Source organism: Typopeltis vanoorti, chromosome 15 (assembly GCF_054136105.1).
Source record: "Typopeltis vanoorti isolate ZY-2024b chromosome 15, IOZ_Tvanoo_1.0, whole genome shotgun sequence".
In the NCBI taxonomy this organism is placed as follows: domain Eukaryota; kingdom Metazoa; phylum Arthropoda; class Arachnida; order Uropygi; family Thelyphonidae; genus Typopeltis; species Typopeltis vanoorti.
Genome location: NC_143563.1, coordinates 119,626,386 through 119,641,426, shown reverse-complemented (window position 1 = coordinate 119,641,426; position 15,041 = coordinate 119,626,386). Strand labels below are relative to the sequence as shown.

The 15,041-nt window shown below is 36.9% G+C and overlaps 1 protein-coding gene across 4 annotated transcripts in view; it reads left to right on the top strand.

Annotated features, from left to right (window-relative positions):
* The window catches only part of LOC150099104 (transducin beta-like protein 3), a 470,278-nt gene that overhangs the window by 230,779 nt on the left and 224,458 nt on the right, over positions 1–15,041 (top strand). For all 4 annotated transcript variants that reach the window (XM_090405846.1, XM_090405845.1, XM_090405844.1 and 1 more), the window contains exons 12-13: positions 184–385; positions 11,493–11,582. In XM_090405846.1, the coding sequence (XP_090261972.1) occupies positions 184–385; positions 11,493–11,582 (292 nt within the window). The remainder of the gene's footprint in view (positions 1–183; positions 386–11,492; positions 11,583–15,041) is intronic.

Below are 15,041 nucleotides of genomic sequence, written 5' to 3'. Positions count from 1 at the left end.
CTCTACCCTTTTTGTATGATACAGCCCGTATATCACCTTCCTTTGTTAATAGTTAGGAGCATATGAATTCCTAAGTATTTGTAAAAAAATATTTCAGTATTTCTTATTATAATGATATTTTTATCTTATATAGAATAATTTTTATAAATTGTTTTTTGTGGCTGTTTTTCTTTCTTATCCAAGACTGAATATGCAGTTTGTAATATCTGGAGGAAATGATACAACTGTTAAGTTGTGGAGTATGCCTACGAAAGTTACAGATTCTTCTGACCTCTCTCTGGTTGCAAAATATACTGTTAGTGCACATGAGAAAAGCATTAATTGTATTGCTGTATCACCCAATGATAAAGTTATTGCGACTGGTTCTCAAGACAAAACAGCTAAGGTAGCTATTTAAATTTTCATCCAGAAATTATTTTATCTATAATTTATATTTTTTGATAATGTTAGATATTATTATTATTATTATTATTGTTCCGGGAAACTCCAAGGAGTCGACAGACTCATCGAGGGAGGCCCTAACATCATGTCTGGAACAACTATTCAGCATTCACACAGTATCTATCATATCTTGCCTTGAACTCATTCACGGTCGTAGCACCCACAACAGACTCTGGAAGCTTATTCCACTCATTCACCACTCTCCAAGTAAAAAACCTAGCTCTAACACCCTTGTCAACCATGCTCATGCCCAGCTTCCATGCATGGCCCCTAGTCCTCCCACCACCAGTCATATTTTCAAAAATATCTTCTGGATCAATCTTATAAAAACCCTTCAGTAATTTGAATGTCTCAATCATATCACCCCTCCTTCGCCTATCGTCCAATTTCTGCAACCCACAAATCCTCAACCTATTCTCATAAGGTTCATTCCACAGACCTGCTATCATCTTGGTCACTTGTCTCTGGACCCTCTCCACTTCCTCCCCATCACGAAGAAACCCTGGTGCCCATAACTGGGCACAGAAGTCCAGATGGGGTCTTATCAAGGCTCGATACAGAGGAACAACAACTTGTTTGTCTCTGCATGTTAAAATATTTTTCATAAGCCAAGTGATTTGGTGAGCTGTTTTAGTCACTTTTGCAATGTGCCCCCTAAACTTCAACTCCCTATCCACCAGCACTCCCAAATCCCTGGCCTCATCAATCTCCTGGAGTACGGTTCCGCCAATGCGATATACTGCTGCTGTTCTTTTCACCACAAAGTGCATAACCTTACACTTTGCCACATTGAACTGACATCCATTTTTCCTAGCCCAGTCCTCCAAACTATCCAAATCATCCTGTAAAATTTTGACATCCTGTGCACTCACAATTGCTCTACCCAACTTTGCATCATCAGCAAACAAGTGAACACTTCCTCTCAAATCCTTTCCAATATCATTGATGAACAAATCGAAAAGCAGTGGTCCAAGAACAGAGCCCTGTGGCACTCCACTAGTTACAAGCCGTCTTTTTGACTCCACTCCTGAATAAACCACTCTCTGGTATCTCTCCTTCAACCACCCTCCTATCCATCTCACCAACCCTATATCTATCCCCATCTGCTCCAGTTTACTGATTAGGGTTCCATGTGGTATCCTGTCAAAGGCCTTGGCAAGGTCCAGTAGTATCACTGTAAACCCATTACCCCTATCCAGTTCAGCCGTCACTGTGTTATAAAATGTGAGCAAGTTACTGAGGCATGATCTACCCTTCACAAAACCATGTTGTCCCCCATACAATATCCTATTTTCATCTATCCAATCCTGTATTCTTTTCTTGACTAATTTCTCTAAGACCTTGACAATGATTCCTGATATGCTAATCGGTCGGTAATTTACAACAGCAGTCTTGGAACCACCTTTATGCAGTGGAACTATTTTTCCCTCCTTCCACTCGCTTGGGACTAACCCAGACCCGACATTCAAATTAAACAAAATGGTCAAGGGTACTGACAATTCTTTAGCTGCTTCTTGTACTACACAAGCTGGTATACCATCCAATCCCACAGATGTATTGACATTGAGGTTATGCAATAGACTACTCACCTCCACTTCATTCACCACAATTCCCGTATGATCTACTGGTTTATTCGTTTCTGCAATGTCACCACCTGGATGATATATTCTTGCAAAGTGTTCACTCAGTAACTCAGCTATCTCAACTGATTCAGTTACCTCCCCACCATCGGCATTCTTTAAAATCATTCTGCCATGTAAATTTTTCCTTTTACTTGCTACGTATCTAAAAAACTGTTTAGGATTCTCTTTAGCCTGCATGGCCAATGTTCTTTCGTAATCCTTTTTTGCTTTTCTTACCACACTCGTTACCCTTCTGGCCTGCGCTTTATACCGTTCATGTGCTTGTCGGTCACCTTTCTCCTTAAATTCCCTCCATAGTTGTTTCTTTTTTTGCAGCTCAAGCTTAATGGTGTTATTCATCCATTTAACCCCTACTTGATTTATTATTCGGACTCTAGGTATACAGTCAGCCATTGCTTCATGCAAGCAGTTCTTAACTACCTTCCATGCACTATCAACTTCTAGTCCTTGCAGTTGTACATGCCATGGCACTGAGCCAATCAAACTCCTAAGCTTGTCATACTTTCCAGCCCGATTATTCCACATGTACCCTGTCTTAATTGAAAATTCTACACCTTTAGCCACCTCCCAAGTCAAGACCCTATGATCACTCTCACCGATTGGTGGCAATGTGGTCATATTTGTTACAGTCAAATCCTCAGATGTAATTACTAGGTCAAGCACTCTCTGACCCCTAGTATTTTCCATTACATGCTGTCGCAGATAGTTATCCCTTAATAACTGCATAAAATCCAATTCCTTCCTCCCGTGTGTCCTCTCCTCACTCCAATCAATGCGACCATAGTTGAAATCTCCCATAATAATCACCCTCCTTCCACTCATTTCTTCTATTTGCTTGTGCATACTGTCACCACCATCTTTTCCATCACCTGGTCTATAGCAGCACCCAATTGTATATTTAGTTCTGCTAGCCACAATCTCACACCAAATGGCCTCAAATGTGCTCTTTTCTCTATCTTGCAATTCAACTTCTATTCTCCTTGGCTGTAGCTCATCAGCTATCATCAACAATACTCCTCCCCCCATTTTATTCTCTCTGTCATTCCTGAACACACTATACCCATCACATTCAATCCCACTAGCTATATCATCTACAGTCAGCCATGTTTCACTAATACCAATAACCTGTGGTCTGGAAGTGCCAACCATGGCCAAAAACTCTTCCTTCTTGTTCCTAATACTCCTAGTATTAGTGTACATGAATTTAAGACCCCCATTAGCCCCAACCCTACTTTGATGCCTTATATTAACTATCCCACTCTGGTTTGTTGTCCTTATTTGCTCTAGCATATTATATTCATTATTATATTCAACTGCCTCCCTAAGGACTGTATATCTACTCCTCCCCCTTAACAAATCTAGTTTCCATGAATTTGCACATCCACTACATTCAGCAACACTTTCTCAAGTCTTCTTACACCATTCAAATGCAAGCCATCCATCTTATATAGATCCTTTCGCCCATCAAACTCACTCCACACGTCCACAAATTCCACACCACTCGTCATACATAACCCACGCATAAAGTCATTCGCAATTATGGCCCTCCTTTTAAACATTTCACTGTCATACCGTGGCAAAAGACTAATCATTCTAACTCTCTCACTCTTTTCTTTTGCTACCTCAAACAATTCATTCAGGTCTTCTATCATTTCCATTTTATCTCCTTTCAAATTATTTGTACCTGCCACAACAATCATTTCTTTCACCCTTTCCTTTTGCTCTCTAATAGACTCAGTTACATCCTTTATGGTCGCACTAGGTTGGTACGATTTTGTCAAATCCTCTACTAACACACCTCGTACTAACGAGTCTCCATACAGCACTCTATCCTTCATTTTGTTCATGTTCACATTCATATGCCTATTTTTCCTGTCATACCTTTTATTATTGGTTGGTTCATTCAGTCGACTTTTGTTCATGCACTCTAGCTGCTGTTTTGCCCTTTCTATCGCACCATTCAACAACGCGATCTCACTCAATGCATCTATCTCATCTTTTTTATTCTCTGAGAAACCATTAATACTATCATTCACACTCTCATAATTCTCATGTACAACCTTGCCGTTTCTTGTCATATCGCTATTTTCTTCGTTCTGAAGTTTGACAAAAATATCACACTCACGATCCGAAATACACTTCAATTCCTCATTCTCCCTACATTTTCTACACACATTCAATCCTTTATTGTCATCTATCCACACTCCAACCGCACTCCGCAAAGCGTACATTTATTTATTTATATATATATATATACTTTTATATATATAACTAATTTTAAACAAGGTAGGACTATAATGTTGATGATAATGGGCATATTGAATGCTGGCAGTTGACATCATCTTTGCTCTTTAAATTTGGGAAATAATTTGTGCATCTCTCACTATAACAGACTCATAGAAACAGGTATATTTTTGCTATAGTGAATTTCCTTTAGCGTAGCATTGTGACTTAGGTTAAGATTTTTGAGTAATTTGATACAGTGCCCTTTGGTACACTAAAAGTAGATAGACAAAATTCATTTACAGAGCAACTTTTGTCAATGCACAGCAACTACGATTTTCATGCCAGGTAAATGAGTAAGTGAACTTTCTCTTAATGAAACAAATGCTAAAAATAAAAACATAGGTTATGGCTCTAGTTGATCTGTCTCTCTCTCTCACACACACACACACACACACACACACACACACACAAACTTAAAATATCTTGGGTGGAAAATGAGACAGGAAACACTTCTTTGGCCTCTTTGCATCCACTTCTCGATATCGACGTCCTCCTCCTTGACTTTCCATTTCTGTCTGTTTTTTTCCAATGTCATGTCATATCTTTATAGATCATCCATCAGTCTTTACAAGATGGATGGATGGAGTTAATCACCTGTTTGCTGTAAAATGCAAATTTGGTCTCCAAGTTGTTTGTTAACTTACTTTTTTTTTTTTTTTTGTTATTTCCCTATATCTCTTCTCAGTTATGTTTATGTAAATGTTATCAGGAACATGTAGTAAAGTAATTCTCACAATCAGTTTTATTCTCCTTTTTATAGATGACAACCGTGAAAATTTTACTCCAGTCATCTGGACTTGAATTTATATGCTGTTAGCAATTGTACAGGAATTTATCAAGTGTAGCAGTAGAAAAGAACGTCTGATTTTTTGGAGACTCAAGAAGCTATGACTCAGAGGCATTTTTCCTAGCAAGGGCCATAAAAGAAAAGAGAGCCAATCTTTTTGAATATTAGGTGTTATCAAAAGTAAGAGGAAGTGAAGTTAGATCTTGGTTGGAAAATGAGACGGGACTGCATTTTAGTAGCACTGACTTCACAAGGTTATCGTTGCTTTTCTGAAGAGCAGTAAGGAGACGTTAGAGTTTAAAACATTGTTTATGGAGTATCTTGAATTTAGAATGATTTTGCACTACCTGTTTATCAAATGAAAAAGGGAAATGTTGTGCAGTGATAAACAAAGCTATGGATAGGATTTGAGGTCAGCAGAATGAACGGATGAAGATACAGATCCCAGGTACTCCAAGATCACGGCAGGTGCGTGCTCTCACACAAGCTGTTGCTTCCTAACGCACCATAGTCGACTTGTTCTTTGGCAGTCAGATACATTTTCTGTATTGTTATAATGGTTAATAGTTTGTTAGACAAATATCCCAGGTGTTTTTATCTTGTTAAAAATAACAGGTGGCCGTATTCCAACCTTGTGAAGTGCTTTTAAGGCTTCACGATTCTCTCTTCTCTGCATGTTAACCCATACAGCTAGACAACTACTCTCTCTCTCTCTACTGATAAACACACTAATATTGGCTGCACACAGTGCTACAATTGGAAATGGGTTCATGCAATTCTGTGTGCAGCACAAGGTGGCTGTAACAGTATTTATGCAAGACTGTGTATATAATGATAGCAGTTACTAATCAACTGATTATACACTTATTTAGTGAATTTTATATTTTTAACCATAACAGTATTTGGTATACATTAAGGTATTTGCTATACAAACTTTTTTATATGGGGTGCTTAAGGGTCAAAGCTGTATAACTGAGAGGAGACCTCCACATAGCCTTTAAAGGAATGCGGAGAACCGACCAGGGCTTCTGACCTAATGTCCAATCCTCACCTTCTCGTGGTGCACCCTGTTGGGTATCTACTTTGATACTGAACGAACGAGGATGGGCTGGCAATTTGGGATTTAGCCGACCAAATTGTATTCTTATTGGTTAAACCAAAATAAAAAATGATGGTACAACATGACAAAATTTCATGCCGGCTGGGGCGTCGCCCGGTTAAACAAGGCCCCCGTTGTTTTCGCCAGGGAACCAGGGCGAACAGCGAAAAGTCAGCTACTGGAACAAATCTGAAAACAAACCCCAACTCAACACCACCAGAGTTAAAGATCGGTACTATCAACGTAAGAAGCCTGAATGGCAAAGAAATGGAGCTAGCTGAGGAATTAGATAAGTACCAGATCGACATAATAGGGGTGACTGAAACAAAAAAGACCAAAACTGGTGAGATCTTTCTGAGCAATAAATACAAAATGTTATATTCAGGCAATAACAATCAAGGAAAAGAAGGAGTAGCCATAGTATTCAACACAAAATACGAGGCTAATCTTCTTGAATGGCAGTCAGTCTCAAGTAGAGTAATGTGGGCAAATATGAGAATGGGGAACTGGACAATGAGACTTATTTGTGCCTATGGTCCCACAGAAGATTCTACTAAGGTAGAAGTGGAGGAATATTTTGAGGCTTTAGAAAAAGCAACTGACACAATGAAAAAGGAAAAGTTGGTCCTTGTTGGGGATCTAAATAATAGACTAGGAAATGATTGTGAGACATACAAAAATATTTTGGGAAAATCTGGAGAAAAGAGCAAAGCTAATAATAATGGCAAATATCTGTTGGATTTCTGCTCAGGACATGGACTGGTTATTACTAACACCATGTTCCAACATAAAAATGTGCACAAATTCACATGGAGAGAAGAAGAGGCTAGGAATAAGAAAAGTCTCATTGACTATGTTATTGTTGATAGTGATGTTTTCTCCCTGGTGCAGGACACCAGAGTGTACAGAGGATTTGAAATTGGAAGTGATCACTATTTAGTCTTGAGCAGGATAAAATTGAATTTCATATTGAAAAGAATAACATGTAAGAAAGTTTTAAAGCGAATAAAAGTTGAGCAGCTCTCAGATGTAAACTGTAGACTAAAATACAGGAATATTATTGAAAAGAAAATGAAAGAGTTTGAGAACAGGAATCAAACCTTGGAGATTCAGTGGCAAACTCTGAAGGAAACATTGATTGATTCTGCCAGAGAGGCATGTGGTGAGGTTGTGTGCAAAGATAAAAAAATCAGAACTCCCTGGTGGACACAGGAAGTTAAAGAGGCAGTGAAGGAAAAGAAGAAAGCATATCAAAAGTTCCTGGCAAATAAGTCAGCTTTTACTCTTACAGTAATACAGTTGCCTGTTTATAAAAGTAGTAAAAAGAAAAATGAAATAAGAAATAGTAAAAGAAGAAACTGACAATGGTGATGATATGAGATACTAACAATGGCCAATGCTCTTTTTTTTTTTTTGTAAAACAATAGGTGGCAGTAGTCATTCTATAATAATAAAAAATTTTAAATTAAAAAGATATGAAAAGAAAACTAAATAATTATTTATTGATATATTCTTAGTTCATAGTGTGATACTGTCTTTGGAATAAGAACAGCAAATTAAGTAACGTACACACAGTTTATTGAGAATAAATTTATTGTATAAGTATTTTAAAAAAATAAGTAAAGTAAAATGTATATGATAATTTTAAATAAAAATTTTATACAGCAAATATAAAAAAGTCATCACCATCATCATCATCAAATTCCTGCCATGTACCCTCAAGGGGTGTACAGGATATGACAGTACTACATGAAAAAATTACATCATTACTAACTTCCTATCTACAATTTTCCTCCAAATCAGTCTGTTACTTGTCAAGACTCCAACATTATCAGATCTTATATTTCTATCGTCTAAGGCACTTTGTACCGTATCTATCCACCTATACCTTGGTCTTCCTCTGGGTCGTTTTCCTGCCAACCTGGCAGAGAACACTTGTTTTGCTAATCTTTCCTCTCCCATTCTATTTAAGTGACCATACCATCTGAGATTAGCTCTGCTAACGCATTCCTGGATGTTGACAATGTCAAGTTCTTTCCTAATATCCTCATTTTTAATATGATATTGCCATTGATGCCATCTGTTCAGGCCTCTAATCTTTCTCAGAACTCTCATATCTGCGGTCTCTAGTCTTTGGTCAAGTGTTTTACTTCTGACCCAGCTCTCAGATCCATAAGTTAAAATTGGTTTGAACACAGTCTTGTATACAGCTAATTTAGTATTCTGACTAATTTCTTTCTTATTCCATATGAATTTATTCAATTGACTTCCCACGATACCAGCTTTGCTGATTCTGTTGTCTATTTCTATATTTAGTTTACCATCTTCAGTAAAAATTGTGCCTAAGTAGCTGAAATGTTTTACTTGTTCCACAGGTTCTCCATTCACAACACAGTTGACATTTTCAATGATTCTGCCTATTTTCATTGTCTTTGTCTTTTTATTGCTGACCTTCATACCATATCTATTACAACAGCTATTCAATTTAGTCAGAGAATCTTGCAGACTTGTAGCAGATTTATTTAGAAGTATAACATCATCAGCATAAAGCAAAGAGCTGACATTAACATCTCCAATTTTGATATCAGGTTTAATACCACATTCCTTCATAATGTGATCCATATAGATAATGAATAACAGAGGGGATAATGTACATCCTTGTCTCACACCAGATTTAACATTAAACCATCTTCCTGTACTTCCTTCAATTCTAACTGCTGACTCACAACTCAAATAAAGACTAAGTATTGCTTGATATAATGCCCCATTGACACCATATAACTGCAGCGTATTGAATAGCTTCTTTCTTGGCACCTTGTCATATGCCTTTTCCAAATCGACAAAACTTAAATACAGATCTTTGTTATATTCCCATGCTTTCTCGACTATTTGTCGTAAAGTGAAGATCTGATCCTGACAGCCTCTATTTGGCCTGAATCCAGCTTGTTCTTCACCAAGCTTTTCTTCCACAATTCTTCTCAACCGTTTCTCAAGTATACTTGCATAGATCTTGCCAGGAACACTCAGTAGGGAAATACCTCTGTAATTCTCACATTCAGTTTTATTTCCCTTTTTATATATGGGTACTATGAGAGCTCTACTCCAATCATCGGGAATTCGTCCCTCTGTCCAGGCTTTCTGAACTATGCAGTGCAGCCACTGTAAGACTCTTATACCACCATACTTCAGCATTTCTGGTCGAATATCATCTACTCCTGCTGCCTTTCCACATTTTAAGCCTTTGATGGCTTTTTCTACTTCAAGTATGGATATGTATTCCTGACTGCATGCCTGGTCAGTGTTTTTTATCACTGTGTTGTCATCACTGCTTGTTTCATTTAGCAGTTTTTCAAAGTAATTACTCCATACTTCAAGGATATCTTTTTCTCCTGTTTTCATTTCACCTTTATCATCTCTAATTCCTTTTACAGCACTCTTTCCTCCATTCCTAAGCTTCTTCAACAACCTCCAGAATATTTTGCCACCTTCTTGATATTTATTTTCTATATTCTTGCCAAAGTCCTCCCATGAATTTTGTTTAGCTAGGTTTACACACTGTTTAGCTTTCTTACATTTGTCTCTGTATTCTGTAAGAGTAAAAGCTGATTTATTTGCCAGGAACTTTTGATATGCTTTCTTCTTTTCCTTCACTGCCTCTTTAACTTCCTGTGTCCACCAGGGAGTTCTGATTTTTTTATCCTTGCACACAACCTCACCACATGCCTCTCTGGCAGAATCAATCAATGTTTCCTTCAGAGTTTGCCACTGAATCTCCAAGGTTTGATTCCTGTTCTCAAACTCTTTCATTTTCTTTTCAATAATATTTCTGTATTTTAGTCTACAGTTCACATCTGAGAGCTGCTCAACTTTTATTCGCTTTAAAACTTTCTTACATATTATTCTTTTCAATATGAAATTCAATTTTATCCTGCTCAAGACTAAATAGTGATCACTTCCAATTTCAAATCCTCTGTACACTCTGGTGTCCTGCACCAGGGAGAAAACATCACTATCAACAATAACATAGTCAATGAGACTTTTCTTATTCCTAGCCTCTTCTCTCCATGTGAATTTGTGCACATTTTTATGTTGGAACATGGTGTTAGTAATAACCAGTCCATGTCCTGAGCAGAAATCCAACAGATATTTGCCATTATTATTAGCTTTGCTCTTTTCTCCAAATTTTCCCAAAATATTTTTGTATGTCTCACAATCATTTCCTACTCTGCTATTTAGATCCCCAACAAGGACCAACTTTTCCTTTTTCATTGTGTCAGTTGCTTTTTCTAAAGCCTCAAAAAATTCCTTCACTTCTACCTTAGTAGAACCTTCTGTGAGACCATAGGCACAAATAAGTCTCATTGTCCAGTTCTGCCCACATTACTCTACTTGAGACTGACTGCCATTCAAGAAGATTAGCCTCATATTTTGTGTTGAATACTATGGCTACTCCTTCTTTTCCATGATTGTCATTGCCTGAATATAACATTTTGTATTTATTGCTCAGAAAGATCTCACCAGTTTTGGTCTTTTTTGTTTCAGTCACCCCTATTATGTCGATCTGGTACTTATCTAATTCCTCAGCTAGCTCCATTTCTTTGCCATTCAGGCTTCTTACATTGATAGTACCGATCTTCAACTCTGGTGATGTTGAGTTGGGGTTTGTTTTCAGATTTGTTCCAGTAGCTGACTTTTCGCTGTTCGCCCTGGTTCCCTGGCGAAAACAACGGGGGCCTTGTTTAACCGGGCGAAACCCCAGCCGGCATGAAATTTTGTCATGTTGTACCATCATTTTTTATTTTGGTTTAACCAATAAGAATACAATTTGGTCGGCTAAATCCCAAATTGCCAGCCCATCCTCTTTCGTTCAGTATCAAAGTAGATACCCAACAGGGTGCACCACGAGAAGGTGAGGATTGGACATTAGGTCAGAAGCCCTGGTCGGTTCTCCGCATTCCTTTAAAGGCTATGTGGAGGTCTCCTCTCAGTTATACAGCTTTGACCCTTAAGCACCCCTATATTTAGGTTAGTTTAAATTATACATGCATACTTTCTTAATTTGAACTATACCTAACACATTTTTTTCCATAGAAAGTTAACTTTGCAAACGCGATTTTGCTGTGCACGCAATGTATTAATGACGTTCAGCAAGGGTTTACTGTATAAGTAATATAACATGTAAACATATCAGTTTGATCATGCAATAGTTTTATATGTGTATTATTTTTCTAAACAGATTTGGAGTGCAGTGAATTTGTCCCTTCTGGGAACTTTACGAGGTCATAGGAAAGGAATTTGGTGTGTTACATTTTCGCCAGTAGATCAGGTATGAGTTGAATATGTGTTATCATTTGTTCCTCATTATGCTATGTATGTACAAAAAAAAAAAAAAAAAAAAAAACCCTTTGAGAATATGGTCAGTAATGAGTTTTGTAATGCACATAGTAACAGTGTGCTTCAAATTCATACAGTTGGATGCTAGGGAGCACCAAAGTTTGTCATTCTGTTTTTTAGAATATGGCATTCGTGTTTGATAAGATTCAGGTCAAAGATAGATCTTGAACAAGGCATTTGGATACCCAGTGTTCTGCTTTCCAAACCAATCTCTAATCTTTTTTGGTCTAGTGAATAGCTGCATCATTACCATTGTGAAAAACTTTCATCTTTAGAATAGTGTTGCCATCATAGACTACTGCATTTGGATCAAGAGTAATAACTGCAATGATTATAAGCAAGTACTACAGTAAATATTGACTACTCATGTTACAAGATTTCCAACTTACACACTAACTCTGGTTATAGGTGAAATGTTATTAGTCTTCCCGATTTATTAGGTACACAGTCATCAGTATATACCCTGCAAATTTGATACTGGAAAGAAGAAAAAAAAACTTTAAAACTAATAGTAGTAGCTTATAGTAGAGTATTTATTATAGATAGTAATAAATGTCTTAAAAGCAACCTCCCACACACACATATACCTACAGGTTACATCATTCAACTAGTTCTGGTCAAGTACATCACATAGTTTTCTTATGATGTTAAAGATGTCTTGAGAAATTCAGCATATTTGAGGTTGAAGACATCTCTGTCTTCAGCCTATTTCTTTTTTTTTTCCCCTTTAGTGTTACACAGTGATCAGCATTCATTTCATTAAATTATGGAGACTACAACCATGTTAGGAATAATTACTTTAATTTCCCAACATTTTGACCTTCATATTAAAGTCTTCATCTGGAGTATACACCATATACAAAGGCAAGCTATATTACATATCAAACAGTATGTCAAAGTAACAGTGACTTGATCAACAGTTATTCTACTGACCTGACCTCTAGTGAAAAAAATGACATCAAAGCTTTATTGTACTTATAACATCATCAGAGAACAAATTCATATAAATAATTTTAATACAGCATTGGTGGCATAATCAATAATTAACACAAATGTTTGTTATATTAGAGCTAAGATCCTTGATTACTAAAAATCCCAAGAATATGATGGTCTAAGAGTTAATTATAAATAGGACTCTAGTAACCAAGCCTCTGAGACTCCAAAGTTTGGTTCTTGTTTTCAATCTGTTTAATTTTTTAAATAATGTTTGTATAATCGAGTCTACAGATAAACTGTAGACTCTATCATACAAACTGCTCAACTTGAATTCTTTTCAAAACTTTCTTACATATTGGTCTTATTGGTCTTTTCAATGTGAGATTCATTTTTATCCTACTTAAAATTAAGTGATGATCACTTCCAATTTCAAATCATCTCTATTCTCTTGTATCCTGAAACAGTATGAAGATATAAATAATCAGTGATGTCAGGATAAAAGCAGTGATGCAGGCAGTTTTCATTTAGTAGGATCTTTTTACACTATCCTGCACTTTCTTAGCACCTAGTGCAGAGTATTTACCAGAATTTGTTTTGATCACTTCATGTTGTGGCATCCTTAAATTGGGATTTAAATTACCACAACACACTTTGTATTAGTTCTCATCCTTACTTTAGAGAAAAATTTGTACTTTGCATGCTCGAAAGTAGTAACCTATCCTTCCTAAACAATGAAAGCAATTCCTTCCACAGCATTCACTGCTGTCAACCTAACAGTTTGTTCAGAATTTCTCTTCCCAGTGTTTACGTGGGAAGTAGGAGATGACATCTGTGGTATTGATAATTTTCCTGTGATATCCATTATCTCTCCTACATAGGCAACAGTTTATTCCATTACAGATAGAATGGAAGATTGATCAAGGTTATTGGAAGATAACCTTGACAAATGCTAGGGATGATCATCTTGATAGCTCAAGATGATCATCCCTAGCAGAATTTGATTCTGCAAACAGCTGTTCTCTTGTTAATGGAACAGTCAGTCATGTAGCAGTATGTGTAATATAAGCTGCTACAACTGTAGTACCAAAAAAATCAAGTTGATTTTCACCTTTCTCCAAAATGATGATGGGTTTCATAATCTATAGCAGCCAAGGAAGTCCAGAATAAAGCTTGCAGTATACACCACAACACAGAAATTAATTGCTTTCTAACACACTTGCACTGTTCATGATACTTTTGCCATCAAAAAACCAAAAGGATTAATAGATTCATTTCGCTTCTTCTACCATAAGATCAACAAATGGCAAAGAGGTCTAGAAAAAAATCCAGAAAGTAAAGAGCAGATATTTCATCTACACTTGATTATGAAACAGAATTGGCATAAGTGATCATTCAAATACAGTTGCAGATATACTCAGAGGGAGAGTTTTGCCAAAACATTGGCAGTGTTGTTTATCTTCCTCCAACTATTTTCCACGAAAAAGCAAAGCAGAAAGACATCAAATTCTGTTACTTCAAATGATCTGGAATATTATAACATGCAGAACGAAAAACTGTATTTGCTGTCATTGATGCAATGCATCAATGACAGCAAACCATTTTAGGTCACATGATATCTGTTATGGAATGGTTAAACACCTGTTACCATTTTCCATGGATCACTGACCAGTGCATCCTGCAGAATTTCTGTGAGAATAAATTTGTGGAATTCTAGCAAAAGGTAATTATCAATTTTCCTAAACCAGGAAAGGATACCAAGATGTGAACAAATTACCATCCATTAAATTAAAGATGCCATGAAATTATATTCTTGTTTGCATACACTTTATCCAAGTGTATGGTTAAGAAGAGGAATGGTGAGAATATCAGTGTAAGAGCAACAGTGTTATATAATTGTGCTCATGATGGGAATGGGCATTATCATGAAAATGATAATGAGGAGAGAATGATTTCAACTTTGTGGTCATCCAGTTTGGACCCATCAAACTTGTGCAAAGATGTTTACATGTATAAGGCACTAGAAAAGAATAGAGATCTGTAAGTTGTCCAACTGTGTCATGCAGACTGCAGACAAACGTATACAAAAGACCATGCAGGTAACTTATGTCTACATACAAATGTTAGGAGTATCAGAAACAAATGGGTAGAATATGTTGCCTTGGTCAAGATGTTGAGACTTCAGATTGTAGGATTAATGAGACCTGGTTATCAGAATCAGACTGCCTAGTATCGAGTGTAAAGGGTAGTATTTTTAGGAAGGATAGACAGGAGAGGAGGGGGGTGTGTTGCTGATGGTATTGAATGACTTGAATCCGGTTAGTGTTGAGAACTATGATTGTACTACTGTAACAGTATTTCATGTGGCAGTGAATTTGAAGCCATCTGGTGTGAGATGGAATCAAACAAAATCAGTTACATAGTGGAGTGTCGTTACAGACTTGGTAATTGATTACTA